We start from the raw sequence: 19,935 nt of genomic DNA on the forward strand, positions 1-19,935 counted from the left end.
GGATAAGTATAAGACCCCAATTTCGTGTACAGTCCTTCGAGATCATAACCCTCACAGCACTTAGCAGGACAAAACCACAACACCTGGGTGCAATGGATAACATCAAGGAGGCCTGGCTTCTCATCCAGACTCTGCAATTAACTGGCATGTGGCTTTGGGCAACTCACTTCCTTCTCTGTGTTATCTTTAAAAAGTGGAAACTGAACTAGGCAATATCTTAGATCCATTTGTGCTCAAAACTGCAACTCTTAATGATGGTTAAGAGCATTTCAAGGTCAAGTAAGTTTATAAAAACCTCATTTGGCCATAGGATTATTTTATCCTTTCCTGACAAAAATGACTATGATGCTTAAAAAAAATTCATCTAGTTACATTTATGGAGATAGATTTTACAGGGGAGCCAGCGCAGATCAGTACAGTGTTTAGCTAATTTTCTATTCCATTAAAAATAAATTCTCTTGCAAAAGATCCTAGAGTAAAAGATTAAAATAAATTACTGCTTAGACTCCTACAACCCAATAACTCTTTAAAAGAACCCAGAAATATTTGTCTAAGGAAAAGCAATATGTACCCTTTAATTAAAAAGGATGCAAACTTGGGTAGAGATCACACCTCATGTTTCAGAATTTATGAATACTAAGCCAAAAATTGAACTAAACTAGAAAAAGTGTTCCAACTCGTTTGGCATTGCACATATATACCGTGTGTGTGCATGCACGCACGCTGGAGAGAGGAGAAAGGAGAGAGCACATGCGCCAATCTGTACTTACTTATACGAAAGGAGTGCCACAGAAAAAGTTACATAAGATTAGAAAAGCAGTTTGCTCCCCAAAATGAAACTTTGTTCCTTAGTTTAAAAAGAGGTGGTTAGTAGACTTAGGATTTTTTTTTTATGTTGTATAAATATATGCTTGCTATTCTCTATGACAAGTTTAGATGGATGGCTATGGAAAATTAAAAAAAAAAAAACATGACATCATTAGAATTACAGGAAAGACAAGGGAAAACCCAAAGTACAGACAAGAACACAAAAATTTTAAGAGAGTACAGATGTCATGACATTTATTAAAAGGCATGCTACAATGCTATACTTGTTAGGAAAAGAGATTAGAGATATTAAGTAATAGTCAGCAAATATACAAATTGAATGAAAATGGAATATACTGTAGTGTACAGAAGCTTGAATTAACCATGCACTACGCATTTAGAAAATGTTTTTTAATATTTTATCTTCTCTTTGCATTTATAACAATTCACTTCAACAATCACAGAATCCTTTTTCTCCAATGCCACAAACTGTGTTACAAATGAAAGCTGGTACTGCTGCTTATCAAAATATACAAGACAATTGATGTTTTATATAAAATCATTTTATATGTTAAGTTGTTCCCAAAAACCTTTTTTTTTTTTTCTTTTTTGGCCTGGTTAAAAAAAAATGTTGTTACAAATATTTACAGTATCTTCTGTTAGATGAACATTCTTATGAACTGAAAAAGGGAATTTAATGAACAGACCGTGTAAAACATGAGACAATGTCAGAGGCTCCTAACTGTGCTATTTTTTTTTCTTAAATACAGTACTGAAAATGTCCATCAAAACCTTGTTATCCTAGTTCATTCAGTTCACATTTAAACTCCCATTTTCTCTAAGTAGTCTATTCACCAATAAGAAATAGAAAGTAAAGGCCGCTTTGCACTAGGTCTTCTTTCAGAAAGGAGCTTGGGAAAAAAATGCTTAATAGAAATGAGTAAAAACCAGAAGTCAGTCTTTGGTCAGAGCAATGAGGTGACATTTTGATGCAAAACTTTGCTTGGTCAGCAATCTTTATAATTAGTACTATCTGGATGTGGGATGAATTTTTTTAAATATCTGAATAACAACAGTAAGTGGGAAAAGGCCAGAGTATGACATCAAAAATAGCTATTTAAATTTGTTATTACAACTACGACATAGATTCAAAAATTGAAAATAACATAAGAACGAAAATCTGTTTACAGTGCTGAATTAAGCTTGCCATAAGCAGCTTTCAATCATGATTATTATCACCAAGGTCACTGGACCAGACGAATATCCCTGTTCTCTGGAACATATGCCTCAGGTTACAAAAACTAAAAATGACTATCACAGAGATTCAGAGCAGCTCTGTTCTTGGACCTCCACAATGCTACATAATGAATATTATGTGATAAAGGCAAGAGTGTAACAGAGACTTCATTTATACAGTTACAATTCTTTGCTTGGATGAATAGTCTGTGGGATAACATTCTTTTATAACTATATAGTACATATTTCCTGAAAACCAGAATACTGATACTACATCTTAGTCTCGAATAGGAAGAAAAGGTCAATTAAGACTACTGAAGAAGGCACATAAACTTTGGTCCCGTTTTGTTTTTCTCCCTCTATAAAACCCCTAAACTAATATTTTAGTAATTTTCTATTTTTTAAATAATTTACAACTAGCTGTTAGAATTTGCTCTGAAAAAAGACTGTAAATAGTCTTGTAGATAACAACACAGCTCTTTTAAAAAACGGCTGAGTTATATTTTCTTTAAAGGAAAAGTTCTGTGCAATCTAAACTGTATTTCTTTTAGCACAATAGTAGAATATTTTGAGTCTGGCAGTTCTATTCTTGTTAACAACAGATCAAGACAAAGGAAAGACTAAGAAAAATGCTTTTACGCATAGTCATGTTGTCTTTTTGGTTTTAAAAATAGCAGTACACATTAGGTTTTCTGAAAGACAGACTAATAATTTGGCAAAAAGGGTTTTTAAGTGACTCGTTGAGGGGGAGACCACCTACTTTTGAGCTTGTCATCTCTTATCCAAAAATATTTATGGGGAACAGAAGAGAAATCATATGATAATATACTCAATGTATATTTAAACTTTGCTGCCTAATATGTCATAAATTAAATTAGACAATTCAACATGAAACTGAACAGACATTCATGAGAGTTTACTTCTAGTCAACTGACGTAGAACTTATGATCTCCAACCTAGGTGGAGCCAAAGAAAGCAGTGCTCCACTCCCATAGGAATTACGTAGGCAGAAATATGTCTCTAAAGACTGTGAGAGATCTGCAACTTTCAACAACGAAATTGGAAACATTACTACTACAAATAAATGATTATTAATATTTAGACTTAGAGAATTTATGGCATTCTGTAGGAGCTATTGGGTAATTCTGATACTCTCCAGTAAGTTATCAATTAAGATACTGGGTCATTTTTCTATTTGTATCTCACACAAAACACATGTTACTGCTCTGTAAGTTATTTAAATCTCAAAGTAAAACATTTTGGCATAAATTGTTACTGTTAAACGTGTACTACTATTTTTTTAAAGTCCTGAATATGTATATTTTGTGTAAAAGTCAAGACATCTCTAAAAGTGATGACAATACCCCTTAAAATAAAGTAAATAAACTTAAAAATAGAATACTATGACAGCTCAACAGCAAAAGCATTGCTTAGAAGATATCTAGTAAATGCATGCCAAAACAAAAATATAAAGATCTAGTTTTTCCACTACCCTGATATTTTTTAATCTTTTTACAGAAACTATGCCAACACAAAGACTGTAGACCTCTAGAATTCAAACAGCAAATAGCCCAGTACAGACAACAACCATGTGCTACAGCTAATTTTAAGACACAGATTGATGGTTTCAAACACACTATTTTATATAATATCTCACTTTTCCAAATCTTAATTTGATTTTCTTTGTCAATAAATTAAAATGTATGTAATGTGCATATGTATGTACAACATTAGAAGAGTGTATATATATACTATCTATACACACACGCGCGCGCGCACACACACACACACACACACACAAATCCCTGAAAAGGATTCCAATGTTCTCTCCTGGATTTAAAGGCCATGCCCTATTTCGAAATTACATTCAACACCATTATGATCGCCCTTCTGCTACACTTTTTGCTACACTTACACTGAATGTTACGAGAATCACGATTTTAAATTACACTGTAATTCTTAACTCAGAGTAAATGAAATAATCCAATTTAACATGCCACTAAAAATTATCATAGTGCCTATATATGGAAGGAAAAAAGAAGCATATTTTGGGAGATTTCTTAAATAAATGTTTTCCTCCCCGCTTAACAGAAGTGTTTTGCTAAAGATAGATTTCATAAGTGAAAAAATAAAAACCTGATAAACGATTATACCTATCTATTCAGCCAATGCTAAATCGATCCACTTGAAAAGTCTCAACTTAATGTCCTCCTTCCTTTTCTAACACCTAACTGTTGCTCAGTGTTGAGTGGATTCTGCTTTTTAACAATCTTTAAAATCTTTTGTGGTCTCCAAGTTTTTGTGAAATTTCTTTTGTAGAAACCTTCTTATGTTCAAATTAATGACTGGAATATAGCAAAGAGATTGATATATTTTAAAAGGTGAGATGAGCCACTCTGAGAATCTGAAAAGTGTAAAAGGGGTGGACAAAAATATCCCTTTTGACAAATTGTTTAAAAAAAAAAATCTGGTCGAGCATTAAAGGAATTAACAAAAGCGCAGTTTCTCATTAAAAAGAAACAATTTTACATTATACAACTACTGTTCTTACATTCAACCAAAAAGCCAGAGGGACAAAGAATGAGAAGGAATCTACTTTCTACCTTCTCATACTCCATATGTGTGGGCACTCAGTAATGAAGTTACATTAACAAAGAAAAGCAAGTTCTCATTAGAGTACTGAGAAAAACCAAGTAATCCTGAGACAAATTCTGATGATAAAGATTAGACAAGATCCAGAAACTGAGATCACATTTCATAGCCCCCAAACAGTATGCTATAACTGACAATGACTGCTACTGGTCACAATGTGAAGAGGCCTACAGGTGTGCACTGAGTTATTCCCCAAACCATTTACCCTTCCCCACCCCATCTCTGCACTAAAGCACCATAAATTTGAATAAAAACTATTACTTATTGAAAACCACTTAAAATTGCAATGAAGAAAACTTTAAAATCCTTACTAAAACAGGGAAAGAAAAAAACAAATGCTCACCAAGCCCACAATATAGCTTTCAAGATACTTAGATAAAACTCTAACCTATTGTATCATAAGCACATAATAAGGCACATAATAAGAAATTAACTAAATACACAGTAATTCTGAATAAGTATTACAGATTATAGTGGTACAAAAAACCCTTGAGATTTTTTTTCTAAAAGAAGACCTTACCAAAAATAACTTTAAAAAATCTGTCAAACCATATGATAGACCTGAATATTTTCCTTAAGACTGTAAACTTTTTTCTGAAAATAATTGTAAAAAAGTAGTTTATAAGTAGAATTACCTTTTTAAAATTTTCCAAGATCATGTTATATTACTCAGCAAATAAGTGCCATTTTGAAATTTAAAACATGATTTTTCCTATTAAAATTATTAATTATTCTGACACCTTAATAGATCTTGGTTAGATTCCACTTAATTGCCTTGGGGACAGTTAAGACACTTTGTTTCTCCAAATAGTCATAAAAAGTTAAAGATATGCAATATTCAAAGGAGTGTCTTCCACTAAAAAAAAAAAAATTTTTTTGAAAGAAAACATGCAAGTTTAAATCTGCTTCCAATACAACACAATTCGTTCATGTATAACTATCAATATATGCCAAATAATTGACATAATTTATAAATGAACATAATTTCCTATGGGAGTTAAAGTTCTGAATCATAAAGTTAAAAACTTGGTTTTAAGTAATTTAAATTACATTGAGTAATTTTAAAAGTTTATATGTTTAAATTTTTAAAGTACAAAAGAGTTTAGAAATGTATAAGGCTGATCTGGATCCAAACTAAAAGAAAGTCTGTCCTCTTGAAATCCAATTTAATATGGGGAATTAAATTATTGACAAAAAATTTTTTTCCTGAAGATTATTTTCATAGAAACTATGGTATAAAGGAAAATCAAACCTTTCACTACATATTGGCAGGCGGGGAAAAAGAACATCCCTTAATTTTTTGAATATACTTGAATATCAAACTCAGAAAGAATTATTTTTGTAAAAGAGGCAGAATTGGTCTTGAGCTGCTTCAGTCCATGTCTGAACGTTTTACTGAAATTATGGTCCAGTCTTAGGAGAAAAATTCACAGGAAAGTCAGATTGTAGATTTTGAGAAGGAAACTCTGAGGTGATGATTTTCTCCAAGGTCATGGTTATGAAGCTCAATGAGAGCCTGGATTGCTTCTTCCACAGATCCCAACTGAATAAGGGCCATTTTGCGATCTTTCCTGAAAATGGCATAAATACAAAAAGTGTATAGAATTAATTTTTTCCTATAAATTTCCTCCCCAACCCTAGAAGACTTCACTGAACGACTTAAAAATTTTTCATACCATATTAAACAAGGTTAATGTATTTCTTGAAAGCACAGACTTACTGAAAGAATTTAAAAGCCTTCACTGAACATCCAGCTTCTGTGAAAAGGTTCTTCAGATCATCCATTGTAACAGAAGGGCTGTGAAAACATCGCAGAGTCAACCAACTACTTTAGCCCTAATGAAGCAAAGATTAACTTGCAATAGTCAAGTCCCCAGAGTATCTCACATTTTAGAGGATAAAGCCATGCAATGAAGGCATGATTTGGCACTGCCCTGAAAGATGTTTGAGGTTGACACATACATGTCCTCAAACAATGGAATTTTGCCTCAGATCTTTTGCAAAAGATGTGGGCAGGTATATAAAGCTCAAGAAAGTCCATATTTATTCTTTCAAAGAGATTATTACCCATACCATTGGCTTCAGTATTTATTTAACTCTAGTACTTACAAAGCTACTTCCCTAGTTCTGACTTTTCTACTACAATCTAGAGTTCTACATTTTTAACTGTTTTCAGGATAATTATGCATATGTGTAGGAGCAGCTAGGCTCTAAGATAGCCCTTCTTGCTTCCTCGTATTCACGTCTTTTAATATACCCCTGCTATACTAAATAGGGATGTCCTCCGTAACCTACGAGAGTATTGTAGAAATGACAATAGCTGAAGCTTAGAGACACTGGCAGTTCCCACCTTGCCATCTCTTGAATCATAAGTTTTGAAGGAAATCATTTCATGAGGACACTTAAGCAGCCATATGGAGAGGTCCTTGTGGCAAGCAACTGAGGCTCTCGTGTCAACAACTAGGCATATGAGTGAGCCACTTTGGAAGTGGATCCTCCAGCCCCAGTTAAGCCTTCAGATGCAACCTTATGAGAGACTCCTGGTCAAAAACACTCAGCTAAGCAACTTTCTGGATTCTTGACCCATAGTGAAAGTATGAGATAATAACCATTTACTATCGTGTTAAGTTTTGGGGCGATCTGTTATGTAGCAGTCAATAATAAATAGTGTTTTATTACATGAGAGTCAAGTGACTGAGTGTAGACTCTTCCTCATGTCATAACTGCCAGCGAGGACGGCAGAACATTAACTGACTCTGAAAGGAGACAGATCTACATTCACATTCTATTTCTCATTTACTTCATATGCCACTTTGAGGAAGTAACCTTACTTCAAAGGTTATTATGATAAACTGATTGATAGAGACAAAAAGTAGAATACAGTAGTCCTCCCCATCCGTGGTTTCACTTTCTGTGGTTTCAGATACTTGCAGATTGAAAATATTAAATGATAAATTCCAGAAATAAACAACTAAGTTTTAAATTGAGCGCCATTCTGAGTATCATGATGAAATCTCCTATTATCCTGCTCCATTGAGCCAGGGACTTAAATCATCCCTTTGTCCAGCGTAACCACACTGTATGTATTACCAGCCTGTCATTACCAGCCTATCATTAGTAACCTTCTCAGTGTTCAAATGGACTACTGCAGTAGTCCAGTGCTTGTGCTCAAGTGACTCTTTTTTTACTTAATGATGACACCAAAGCACAAGAGCAGATGTTGGCAATTTGGATATGCCAAAGAAAAGCTGAATAGTGTTTCCTTTATCTGAAAAGATAAAAGTTCTTGACTTAATGAGACCATACTCACATAACTTTTATTATAGTATACTATTATAATTGTTCTATTTAATTATGTTGTTCATCTCTTACTGTGCCTAATTTATAAATTAAATTTTATCAAAGGTATTATGTATGTATAGGAAAAACATACTAGACATAAGGTTCGGTACTATCTGTAGTTTCAAGGCATTCACTGGGGGTTTTAAAACACATCCCTCATTGATAAGAGGGTACTGCTATAGTGGTTACCAGGGACTGGCTGTTAGAGGGAAATGGAGTTATTTTTTCATGTGTCTAGAGTTCAGGATGATGATAAAGATCTACTGACGGGCAAAGGTGATGGCTGCATAATGGGAATGTATGCTGAACTGCACACTCAAAAATGGTTAAAATAGTAAATTTTTATGTTGTATATATTATCACAGTTAAAAAATGTTTAATATGGAGATTAAATGAGGTAACACATGTAAAACATCACCATAGTGCCCAGAACTTGGTAGATGGTTCAAAAAATATTCTTTCTCTCTTCTATCTATATGTCCTATGTATGTTGTAACATGAGACCAGCTCCTGGACAATGTATTACATTTGCAAGGTAACAATGACAGAAGCCTGCCTTACTCTCTAAATATGCTGCCCCTCTGACTCCATAGTGATGAGCTGCTAAAGTTCTAGATCCACATAATCTAGATATTTTTCCTTAAGTAGCTCCCCCAGTTTCCTAGCTGGCATGAGGTTTGAGCCGTTACTCAATTCAGATTCAAGGTTTCTCCATGTAGTCTAAATGAAGACTAGCTGAGAGCCTGAGTATTTAATGCTATTCTGAGTAATTATTTTCTATAACTATTCATCTCCTATTCTCGTTCTTAGTAATATTCCAGAACTTTACCATTCTCCATTCCCTCAGTCTTTAGATTTCCACACATATGCATCCATACAACCATACCCCAGAGCTTTTACCCCTCCCTTTCCAAAGCTTATCTTCCTTCATGTATTAGATTTATATAAAACCGCCATGTTTATAGCTCAAGGATTTCAAGAATCAGAACAGAGGTTGCCAGATGTTTTCTAACATGAGCCACACAGTAAATATCTTAGGTCTTGATAACAACAGTCACTGCTGCTGTAGCTTAAATGAATGAGTATGGTTGTGTTCCATGAAACTTTATTTATGGATGGTGAAATTTGAATTTTGTAAAATTTTCTCAAAGCACAAAATAATTTTCTTTTGCTTTTCCTCAACTATTTGAATATGTAAAAATCAGTCTTCGTTCATGGGCCATATAAAAACAAATGGTTTTGGCCCAAGCTCTTTAGTCTGCTGTTCCTGGAGTTAGAAGATGACTAAAGAACAAGTCTGCTACAACACTGGTTTATACAGAGCGGCCACACACACAAAAAAATCATTTTTAGCTATTAAGTAATTTATATATGGGTTGGAAAGTTGTACATGAAAAAATAAAGATTTTTTTTTTTTTTTTTTTTACCAAATTCTTAGAGAAATTATTTGATTCTGCTATGTTGGTTACTTAAGAGTCTTTACCTCTATACAAAGGGATGACCAAGTATGTATCAATGGGATATTTCTGCATAACCTTATTTTTATGCCCTTTTATAACTGAAAGGTAACTAGTTGCTAATTTTCTATTTTAAAAGAAAATTTTTAAGCATTGCTATCTTTTACTTTGCAGTGTATGGCTGGAAATATCACCTTCTTAAGATATAATAGCAAATGAATCATCTCACAAGAAATTAGTCATTAGGACAACTGCTACATCAGAATAATTTCAGAGTTGTTACCTCTCCTAAAACGTATACTGTAAATTATTAATCATCTAAATGAATATAACTAATTAGGTACATACGGGATGTTGGAAAGATGCAGAGTGGCTGACGGCGGAAAAATATTCTGGAAGTTTTTAGAGCCAGGCTTTTTAAAGCGATGCAAAGGACTATTGCTAAAATCCTTAGTCAGACCTTGGTCTTCTTGTCCCTCTCGAGGAAGCTGAACTGCTTGATGTTTGGACAGTGTAGCACGAAGCACTTTTCCATAAAGTCTCTGACCGCTCAGATGGTTCATTGCTGGTGCACGGAAAGAGAAAAAGGACAGTTTGGGTAGTAAGACAGAATCTCTGTAAAATTTGTCTAAATTATAAATTATTTTTAGTCATTTAAAATTATATTGTCAATTTAAGGGTTAAAATGGCTTTAAATAAAAAAACTCATATACGGAAATGTATTAAATGATTTGTTTTATCATAATGGAAGACAAGAAATCAAAATAAATAAATAAACAAAAACAAAAACAAAAACAACTATCTTCCTAGCATAGTGCTAGGAAGTTCCAGACTGCCTGGAACATGTAACAAGTGCTCAGGAAATAGTTATTGAATAAATTAATCTCAAGCAAAGTATTTTTTTTTTTAAAGAATCTGAGTAGTAACATTTTACCAGCCACTATGACAATGAACAATGAGGCTGTGGAATGGCACTTTCTTGTGCCATCATTATGAAGTTTGCCCAAACTTTTATGCCATGCAACAGTTCTAGAAAACTTAATTTGAAAGGAAAACAAGTAAATAAAATAAAACAGAATAAGTGAATCAAAGCTCTAAATAGCAATAATATGTTCAAGTAGAAAAATGAACTTCAGACTTCAAAGAATATTCAATGCCTTTAATCTTTAAATATAAGCAGGTCCAAATAATAGGAAGACATCAGCATAAAGAGTTACTCTTCAGTACAAGTATATTCCTACTATCTGTAAATTTGTTTATTTTATAGAAAAATTTATATACAAATAGGGGAGGTGGTTATTATTAGTATTAATAACCATTAGTACCTAGCTGAGCTTGATTTGCATCTGCCATCTGAACCAAGGCATTTTCTTTTTTATTAAACATAATCTTCACTCGATGTACATCACCATACACTCCTAATTAAAAAGACAAAACAAAACTTTTTAATGCCTGTCTATGCAATATTCAATTAATTTTACTAATGCATTTAAAGAAAGTTTCTTTTTTTATATTATATATATTCCCTAGGCAATTTCATACATATGCTCCCAAACACATATCTCTTCTATGTTCCAGATCTCCCCTTTCCTCTTTCCACATCCAGTGTTCATAAACTCTGTTAACAAATGTTATCATCATCAATATACTTGTTCCAGTCAGAGACCTGAGATTCATCTTTTGAATTCCTTTCCTTAAATTCATACATCCAATCAATCACCAGCACCCACTGATTCTATGGCCTAAATATCTCACATTTGTCCACTTCTTCTCAACCTCATTAACTATCAAAATTATCACCACTTTCACATCCAGACTATCATGTCAGCCTCCTAATTGATATCATTACATTCCATTTTTCTACATTAGTGTTCCTGATAGTGGGTCCTATCTCTCAAGGCCAGGCAAAATGATTCATTGGGGTATGAGAGGAAAACAATCAAACTCTTATTTGCACTGATTTGTTTATATAAAACCAATATGAAAAACTTTTACTCATTTTTAATATATGATAAAATTATAGGCAGAAGTGTCTACAGTATCAAGGGCATTCTCTCACTTTTTTTCATTCAGTATATTAAAATATACTGCACTATTGCACTTTTTTGCTACAGGATATCACCAATATTACAAAAATAAGACCCTTAAGTAGTAGCATCATTACCATACTTTGTAATACAATGAGAGAATAACTATGAAAATCTTCAAAGCACTCAAAGAATATTTCTTAGCTCATGGGCAAGCACCTAAGAGCAAATGAACTTAGAGATGAATGGTACTTTCAAAATATAAAAGAAAAAGGTATTCCAAATTTGCTATCCTTTTCAGAAATGACAAATGGTTGAAATAGATATTATTTAAAAAATAACATATATAATTTGTTCAAGCTGAGGGTGATATTTTTTAAAATAAGTGAGAAATTAACTACTTTTAGAAAGAAATGTGCTTTGGCTATTAAAGAGACATTTGAAAATATCATTAATACATGATTTTATTACTGAAAATTACAGAAATGTGTCATGAATACAAATTTTATGGTTACTGCAATGAGCATGGAGGGAATCTGTGGGGTAACGGAAATGTTCTAAAATTGGACTTCAGGTCTATGGCCATGCTACCCTGAACAAGCCCGATCCCGTCTCATCTCAGAAGCTAAGCAGGGTCGGGCCTGGTTAGTACTTGGATGGGAGACCACCTAGGAAGACCAGGTGCTGTAGGCGTAAAAAATAAAAAAAAATAAGAGATTGTAAACTGACAAAGTCCTTGAAATCTGTGAGGTCAACCAAGGGTTGCCTCGCTTAAAAAAAAATAAAAATAAAAAATAAAAAAATAAAAAATAATTGGACTTCGTTAATGAATAATGTGTTGCACAGCACTGTAAACATGGAGCTGTATACCTAAAGCAGGTAAGCTGTCTGGCTATAAATTATACTTCAAAAATGCTGTTTAAAAAACCTACTACCCACTCAAAAAATCTGAAACAATTTTCCATCGCATTAAAAATTCTTCCATGTGAAAGTGAGTTTTAACCCCATTTGTTAAAAGTATTCTAATGCGACAGTATTTAAGATCAACTAATCTAACAAGAGGAAAAACAGAACTTTTCTAAGTACACCAAAAATTAGTGGATTAGGCTGAAAAATTAGCATCATAATTAATTAGGTACAGCAACAATGAAACACTTCTATTTATAGTGCATATGTTTATGAGGTATCTTTTTCATTTATGACAACCATTAAGTACTAAAATAAAGTGATTTTAGAATCAGACCTTGGAATATTGAATCAAAATAAAAAAGATTCTGAAAATAATGAAGCCTATTAAATCACATTTCTCACTAAATATTAATAGTTTTTATGAGTTTCATTAATAAAAACCTTTAAAATATTAAATATTGCTTATTTCATTGCTCATATACTTGTACATATTATACTACATATAATGAATATAGTAAAAGATGGGTGAAGTTTATGAATAATTAATCATATATGAATTAGGAGTATGTGCTAAATTTATTTTTAACAGAGAAGAACACCGTTACAAAGTTTGGAAATTTCTTTGTAAAACCTGAATCTCGTTATGCCTCTCTTCTGCTTAAAACTATTCAATGGTTTCCCACTGTTCCTAGGTTAAAGCCAAGCTCCACTATTTAGCTTACAAAGCTCTGCAGGATGTTGTCCCTATCCATCTGTGCAGCTTCAACATGTCTTTCCCTTAGACTCCCCATTGGGCTTCCTTCACTTCCATGTTCCAGAAGCTCTCTCTCACTGCTGTTATCTGTGAAAGAACATGTGCCCTCCCTTTTCTGCCTGGCTAATGCTTACTCATTTTTCACAAGTCAGCTTAACTTTCCTTTCTCTTGGTAAATCATCTTCAATTTCCTCAGCTAGGTCAGGCCTCCCAGCTACATGCTTCCATTATGATCACTATTTCTTTCCTTTTTTATAAAATTTTATTGTATTATAATTACTAAGTTTTATTTGCTACTCTAACTTCAATATCAAACACACTACTTGGCACACAGAGATAGTCGATAAATATTACTGAATAATGAAATGTGTTCAATCCACATCACAGATAATATTAAAAATAACTTACCAAATAGGATAAAAAGCCCATGTGGTGTGATAAGCTGAAAAGGATAACACAAAATATAAGTATCTAATTTAAATAAGTTTAACTTACATAAGTTTACTTGTAATAATGACAGTTGACTTTGTTCAAAGTGGTTATTTTATATGCTTCCTCTATATACATTAGTGATAAATTTTAATAAAAATCCTTAAAACAAACATTTTTATTTGATTATAACACCAGATCAATCAGAACTGACTACACAGACCTCCTCCTGAAGGACTTATTTATTTATAATGCTTTTCAACTCACATCAGGATTGAGATTGGTGACAAGCAGAACAGAATTCCCTGGTATACCACTAGCCCCAGGAATGGCCATCCTTCCAGTGACAGCAGAGGAGGTGATTGTGAGAGGACCAAGAGCTCCAGGAACAGCTGGGACTGACAGACCTTTTAAAAAGATCAAAAGCATTTCATAATCTAGTCATCTGAGGAATTATAATACTTGATATAACTTAAGTAAATAACTGAAGAAAAAAGCAAAAACATAGAAGAAAATGTGTCAAAATTACCATAAGGCTATCAAGGCCAGTTTTCTGCCCAACAGCATCTGTCTGGAAGTCAAGTTCCTTATTCTTTGACATCATACTCAGTATTCTATTATTTATATAGTATTTTGCAGAGTGACTGAATTCACTGTTCTTAAAAAGCCATTAGGCTTCTCAGAGGGTCTATCAACTACAAGTACTACCTCTTTCTTGAAACAGATATATGCCAGCACATTTCTCTAAAGATAATTTTCATATTGACTTCTACCAGAAAATTTGAGACATATTTTTAAAAAGTCCTTGAGCAGAAGTCACAAATAGAAGTCACAAATTAACACACACACAAAAACTAAAAAAAAAAAAAAAAAGATACAGCATGTTCTTAAACTGAGCTGTGGTAATGGCTACACAACTCTACATTTGCTAAACATCACTGAGTTGTAGACCTAAAACAAGTGAATTGTATACATGCAGAATGTATGACATTATGTATGGGAAAACCATTTTGTAACCTTGTAAAGTGCTATATAAATATTATCACCAACAGCAATAGATTTTATAGAATTATTTGTAAATACAAGGAAGCTGTTATCATACTATGAGCCACTTCTATGGCTGAAAAACACAATACTTGTATTGTAAATCCTTCCAATATGGTTAACATTTTTCATCTTGATAAGTTCCTAGAAAATATAGAGCATCATAAAAAATCGTTTCAAATTCAACTTTAAAAGAGTCACCTGTAGCTTGAGGAAATCCAATGGCTGGGGCAAATCCAGCAGCCCCTGCATATGGTGAGGAAATTATACCTGGTGCACCTAATGGGGAAAGAAAAGCTGAAATAAATTTACTGTCTATAAATGGTTATCGAAGCAAATAAAATGGTTATATGAGGGTATGTTATTGATAAAGAGATTCTGTTAAGTAAAAATTGTTCAACAGATGATCCTTAATAAGTATAGTACTTCCAGAGGCTAAGTACCCTTTCAATTAGGTTCAAGGTTCAAGAGTATAACTTAGCCGTTATTTAGTTTTGAGTGATTAGTTTGTTATTCAGTTGTTATTTAGGTTGAGATTCTTGCCCTTATTTACAGCATTATTTCTATGTGAAAATCATCAAATACTTATTAAATTGTAATGTATTTATTAGGTACTGTGCTGATAAAAAGGAATATGAAATAAAAATCCTTGCCTTTGAGAGGTTTACAAACTAAAAGTATGAATTACAGGAGATTCACATGCTGGGGATCTAATGATTTAAATACAAATGTACTTCAAGTAGTCTAAAGGGATCGCAGAGAATTCAATGGGATTGTTTGGAGAAGGTTTCTTGGGAAGTAAAACGAGCTAAACAACATGTAACTGAAAAGCACAGTGTTTAGTGTGTACTAGATGCTAAATGAATACTGGCATTCTTCCCTTTCCTTTTAGAAGCCTGGTAACTATGCACCATCAACAAAAACAGGAGTTAGTTTCAATGGAGGAGTTAATACTAACAGGAAAACAATTTAGTTTTGGACATGTCAAGGTGGAGGTAATGGTAAGGCATCCAAATGGAAATGCCCACAAATGAAAATAAGGGGGCGAACTCAAAATAACTATTACAAAACACAGATATGTAAACCATCTACGTAGAAACAAATATGAAAGCCATATGAATGAGAGCTCCACTCAAAAGGGCATATGACAACAAGAGAACTAAAAATAGAACCTAGGAGTATTAGGACACAAGTAGTAGAGGAAGGAAGAGGAACATTCTAAGGAATACAGATAAGAGAACAGCCTTAGAAATAGAGAAAAAAAGTGAATTCTAGTCCTTCAGGATTTAGAGAAACAGAAGTTGGGGTAACAGAGGTCAAAGAGAATGAGAAATGCAAATGGTAAAAAATAGTTTTAGAGCAATAGTGAGAAGTCAGATTGTAAGAGTCAAGGGATAGGTTTTTTGTTTTTGTTTTTTAGTGACAGGGTGATGAGCTTATTTATAGGAAGAAGTATGTAGGCTGTATTTTCCAGAGGAATTAAAGCTCATAAGTTTACTCTCTTCATTTAAGAGAATGACCTAACAGAATGTTAAATATATAGCTGTGATTTATTAAAATAATTCAATAAAATATAGTCATTAAGACTTCAGGGATAGAGCTAGCAAGAGAACTGAGGATACAAAACAAACAAACAAACAAAAAACAAAAAAAATCTGACAGAATAACTGCTGAACTAAGAAGGGAAACACATTGAGAGCATATTATGAACAAAGCATTCTTCAGTGCTGAGGAAGCTCTGAACAAAGCAGACAAGAATCTGTGTTAAACTTACATTCAAACAGACTGAACATCACAGGTAAAAGGATTCATTTCTATAACAGAAATAACTTTATTTAAGGTAAAAAGGAAGACAACAAAGAAGTTTCAATATGGATATGAATAATTATAAAACTTTACACTTGGAAATTAAACATAAGAGATATGGTAGATTGTATCATTGTTGCCAAGTATTCACTTGCCCCTTCCATATATCTCTGGCCAGCTACGTGACCTGCAGTTCCTCCTATGGGACAAACATAATTTCTATGCATTTCCCCCTGCATTTGATCATGTCAGGAATACAGACATGTTGCTTCTATACAGAAGCTTTAAGAGGCATTCTCAGTTTACACCAGCTCTTATTTTTAAGAATGCCATGTCTCCAATGGAGTAATATCTTCAGCCCGGGCCCTAGATCACAAAGACATAATAAATGTTAATTTCTGTAAACCACTGAGATTTGAGGGGAGGGCAAGGGAGGTACTTTTTAAACACAACAAAGAGACTAATATGGATGGCTATGGAGAGGGATATGAGGAGGTAGGTTTGAGGGAAATGAGGTAACTATCACAGACTATTCGATAGTGATAAATATAATAAGAAGTGGCAAACAATTACCAGAGCCAAATTTTAAATAACTGTTTCCAAGTAGAATATAATGATTAATAAGAACATGTGTTAAAATTTGATAAAAGAATCATTTATAAAGTTTTAATAAATTTGTTCCTCGAAAAGGCAGAATCAGAAACATTTTAGCAAAGTAACCTGTTAGACAATGGGTTAGTATCTTTATGAAAAGTTTACAGAAATCTTTAGGAAAATGGCTTAAGATCTGAATGCTAAGAATAGATATTTTACATTTGGAAAATGTACCAACATAATAGCAACTAAGGAAATATAAATTAATAGGTAACATTTTTACTTATGAAATCAGTTAATCAGTGTTATTTATAATAGCAAAAACCAAAAGAAACAAGCTTAATGTCAAAGCTGGAGAAGATTAAATAAATTATACTGAGTCACTAGACAAAATAGAGCCATTTCAAATATTAGAGTGTGTACTATGAAAAATATAGCACAATTATAATTATTTTTTAAAATGTGAACATAGTAGCAGATTATATATAGACCAACCTTACTGTAGAAAATGTCTAATGAAAGAGTAAAAAGGCATTCAATAAATCTAACAGCTAACAGTATGATAAGAAATAACCAAGTCAAAAACCTAACTGTGAAGCTGAGCTTTGGTCCTGTCAGCCCCAAGGGGTAGTAGAAAAGATGCAAATTCCAGGGTTAACCTAAGGAAAGTCGTCAATAGGTGAGCTTCACAACATTAACTACAACATTAATCTAGAAGTGTAAGCCTAAAATAACCCACCCTACTTACCCATTCCTCCTATCCTCAGAAGACCACAAGAAAAGTCACCTACATGTCTAGCAGAGAAGGAACAAAAACATTCCCGAAAAGCTCTCATGCAGTTTTGCAGTCCAAATTCATATTTCTTAGGAGTCCAAAGGAAAATTAATAAAGTTGTAGCATTAGTTAGAAATGGTCCCAAACACAGACCTTTTAATGTTGCAAACAAGCAAATTCTCTCTGAAGGAACATATATCACTTTGATCCTAACTCTCAAGAACTCTCATGATTAATTCTCCAAGTAAAATGCGTAGCTCATCAAAAAAAAAAAGGAAATAAAAGAAAGAAAAGTAATACCTATCGCAGAAAGACAACCGCAAATATTATCAGATGAAGATTTCAACAGCATGTTTGAAGAAATAAAGACACGCCAAGAAATATATGTAGGACAGGAGATACTTTTTAAAATAAAGGACAAAATAAAATTTCTAGAAATGCAAAAACAATTAAGATAAAGAATTAGAAAATATGAAAGTCTGAGACACTCAGAATAGAATAAGAGGGTATAACAGGTTTAATCAAAGTTCCAGAAAGTAAGAAATAATGGGAAAGGTAAATATAAGAAAAGATAATTTCTAGAAGCAAAAACAACAACAACAACAACAAAAGACAATTCACCAAATCAAGAAGCCCAATGAGCTCCAATAAGAACAAATCTCTACTGAAACTACAAAACCTCAAAGATGAAAAAAATATCTAAGGAACAGCCAGAGGGAAAAGAACCATAGTTGGGTTGCTGGCTGATTTTCTATGAGCAACAATGAAAACCAAAATATTGTGGAATGATTTCTTTAATATATTAAAAGAAAAATACCTGTCAACCTAGAACTCCCAATTAAGCAAAAATGTCTTTTAAAATTGACAAGATAAAGACATTTTTTGAACAAATAACACCTTCAAATATGTTACCATGAACTTCCCTAAGTGAACACTAAAGGATGTTCTTCAGACAGAAGGTAAGTGATCCCAGACGGAAAGAAATGAAAAGTCTAAAGAGTTATATATGGTTTATATCTAAATGAATATTGATTGAATAAAGCAATAACAACAAATTGCTAAGTTAAAATAAAATAAATTTTAAAACATAATGATATCAGTTTGGAGGAGGTAAAAAAAGGAAAAAGGAGTTAAAATATCCTCAAGTTCTTGTGTTGTATAAAGAAAGAATATACTATCAATTAACTTTAGATTTGGTAAAATAAGTATAAAACTTAAAAATCCTATATGAAAATACAAGTGTTAAACTTCAAAAACTGTAGTGAGAAAAACAAAATAATATATAAACATTAATTCAACAAATTTTTTTGAGTGCCATTTTGTGTCAGGCACAAACATCAATCAGGAAAGTTAAAAATCTACCTGGTAAACTTAATTCTAGTGATGAAAACAGAATAAACAATAAACATAGTAAATAAGTCAACTGCACAGATAAATACTATTAAAAAAAAAAAAAGAACAGAAGAATCAGGAATACTGAAGAAAGTCTGGTTAGCACAGGTCAAAGAAGGCAGCATGAACAAAATCTGAGGGTATATGGAAAAAAGCACTCCAGGCAGAAGGAATAACTGGTGGAACAATCTGGAGGTGGAACATATCTAACATGTTCTAGAAACAGGAGGGATGTTAGTTTGATGTGCAGAAGAGGCAAGGAGGGAGCATCAAAGGAGATATATCAAAAAGTAAAACTGGAGTGGATAATATAGGATTTGGTAATTCAATATAAGGATGTGGTCATTTACTCTGAAAGAAAAGGAGAACCTTTGGAGGGTTATCAGCGTTAGGTGGAAAAGATGACTTATTTTTCTTTTCTAATATACATACAATAAACTATAACATATAAAAAGTACTATGAAGAGTTCTGATGTATATCTAAAACATGTGAAAACTATCATCACAATCAAGATAACAAATATTTTCATCATCTCAAACATTTCCTTGTGTCCCTTTGCAACCCCCCTCTCTCCAAACCCTGTCCTCGGGCAACCACTGACCTGCTTTCTGTCACTATAGATTAGTTTACATTTAACAGAATTATATATAAACAGAATCATACATTTTTTATCTGGTTTCTTTCATTCATAATGTTTTGGTCTAGCTTCT

At 32.9% G+C, this 19,935-nt stretch overlaps 1 protein-coding gene and 1 pseudogene across 6 annotated transcripts in view; one reads left to right on the forward strand and one right to left on the reverse strand.

Annotated features, from left to right (window-relative positions):
- Positions 1-1,034: 1,034 nt before the first annotated feature.
- Positions 1,035-19,935, reverse strand: part of PTBP3 (polypyrimidine tract binding protein 3) — an 88,941-nt gene continuing 70,040 nt past the window's right edge. For all 6 annotated transcript variants that reach the window (XM_006906108.3, XM_006906107.3, XM_025041566.1 and 3 more), the window contains 7 exons: positions 14,859-14,936; positions 13,881-14,020; positions 13,593-13,626; positions 10,820-10,912; positions 9,843-10,059; positions 6,416-6,493; positions 1,035-6,266 (listed from right to left, as the gene is read on the reverse strand). In XM_006906108.3, the coding sequence (XP_006906170.1) occupies positions 6,134-6,266; positions 6,416-6,493; positions 9,843-10,059; positions 10,820-10,912; positions 13,593-13,626; positions 13,881-14,020; positions 14,859-14,936 (773 nt within the window). In that variant the 3' untranslated portion in view covers positions 1,035-6,133. The remainder of the gene's footprint in view (positions 6,267-6,415; positions 6,494-9,842; positions 10,060-10,819; positions 10,913-13,592; positions 13,627-13,880; positions 14,021-14,858; positions 14,937-19,935) is intronic.
- Positions 12,096-12,214, forward strand: LOC112473151 (annotated as a pseudogene).

This window comes from Pteropus alecto, unplaced genomic scaffold (assembly GCF_000325575.1).
Source record: "Pteropus alecto unplaced genomic scaffold, ASM32557v1 scaffold111, whole genome shotgun sequence".
Taxonomy (NCBI): domain Eukaryota; kingdom Metazoa; phylum Chordata; class Mammalia; order Chiroptera; family Pteropodidae; genus Pteropus; species Pteropus alecto.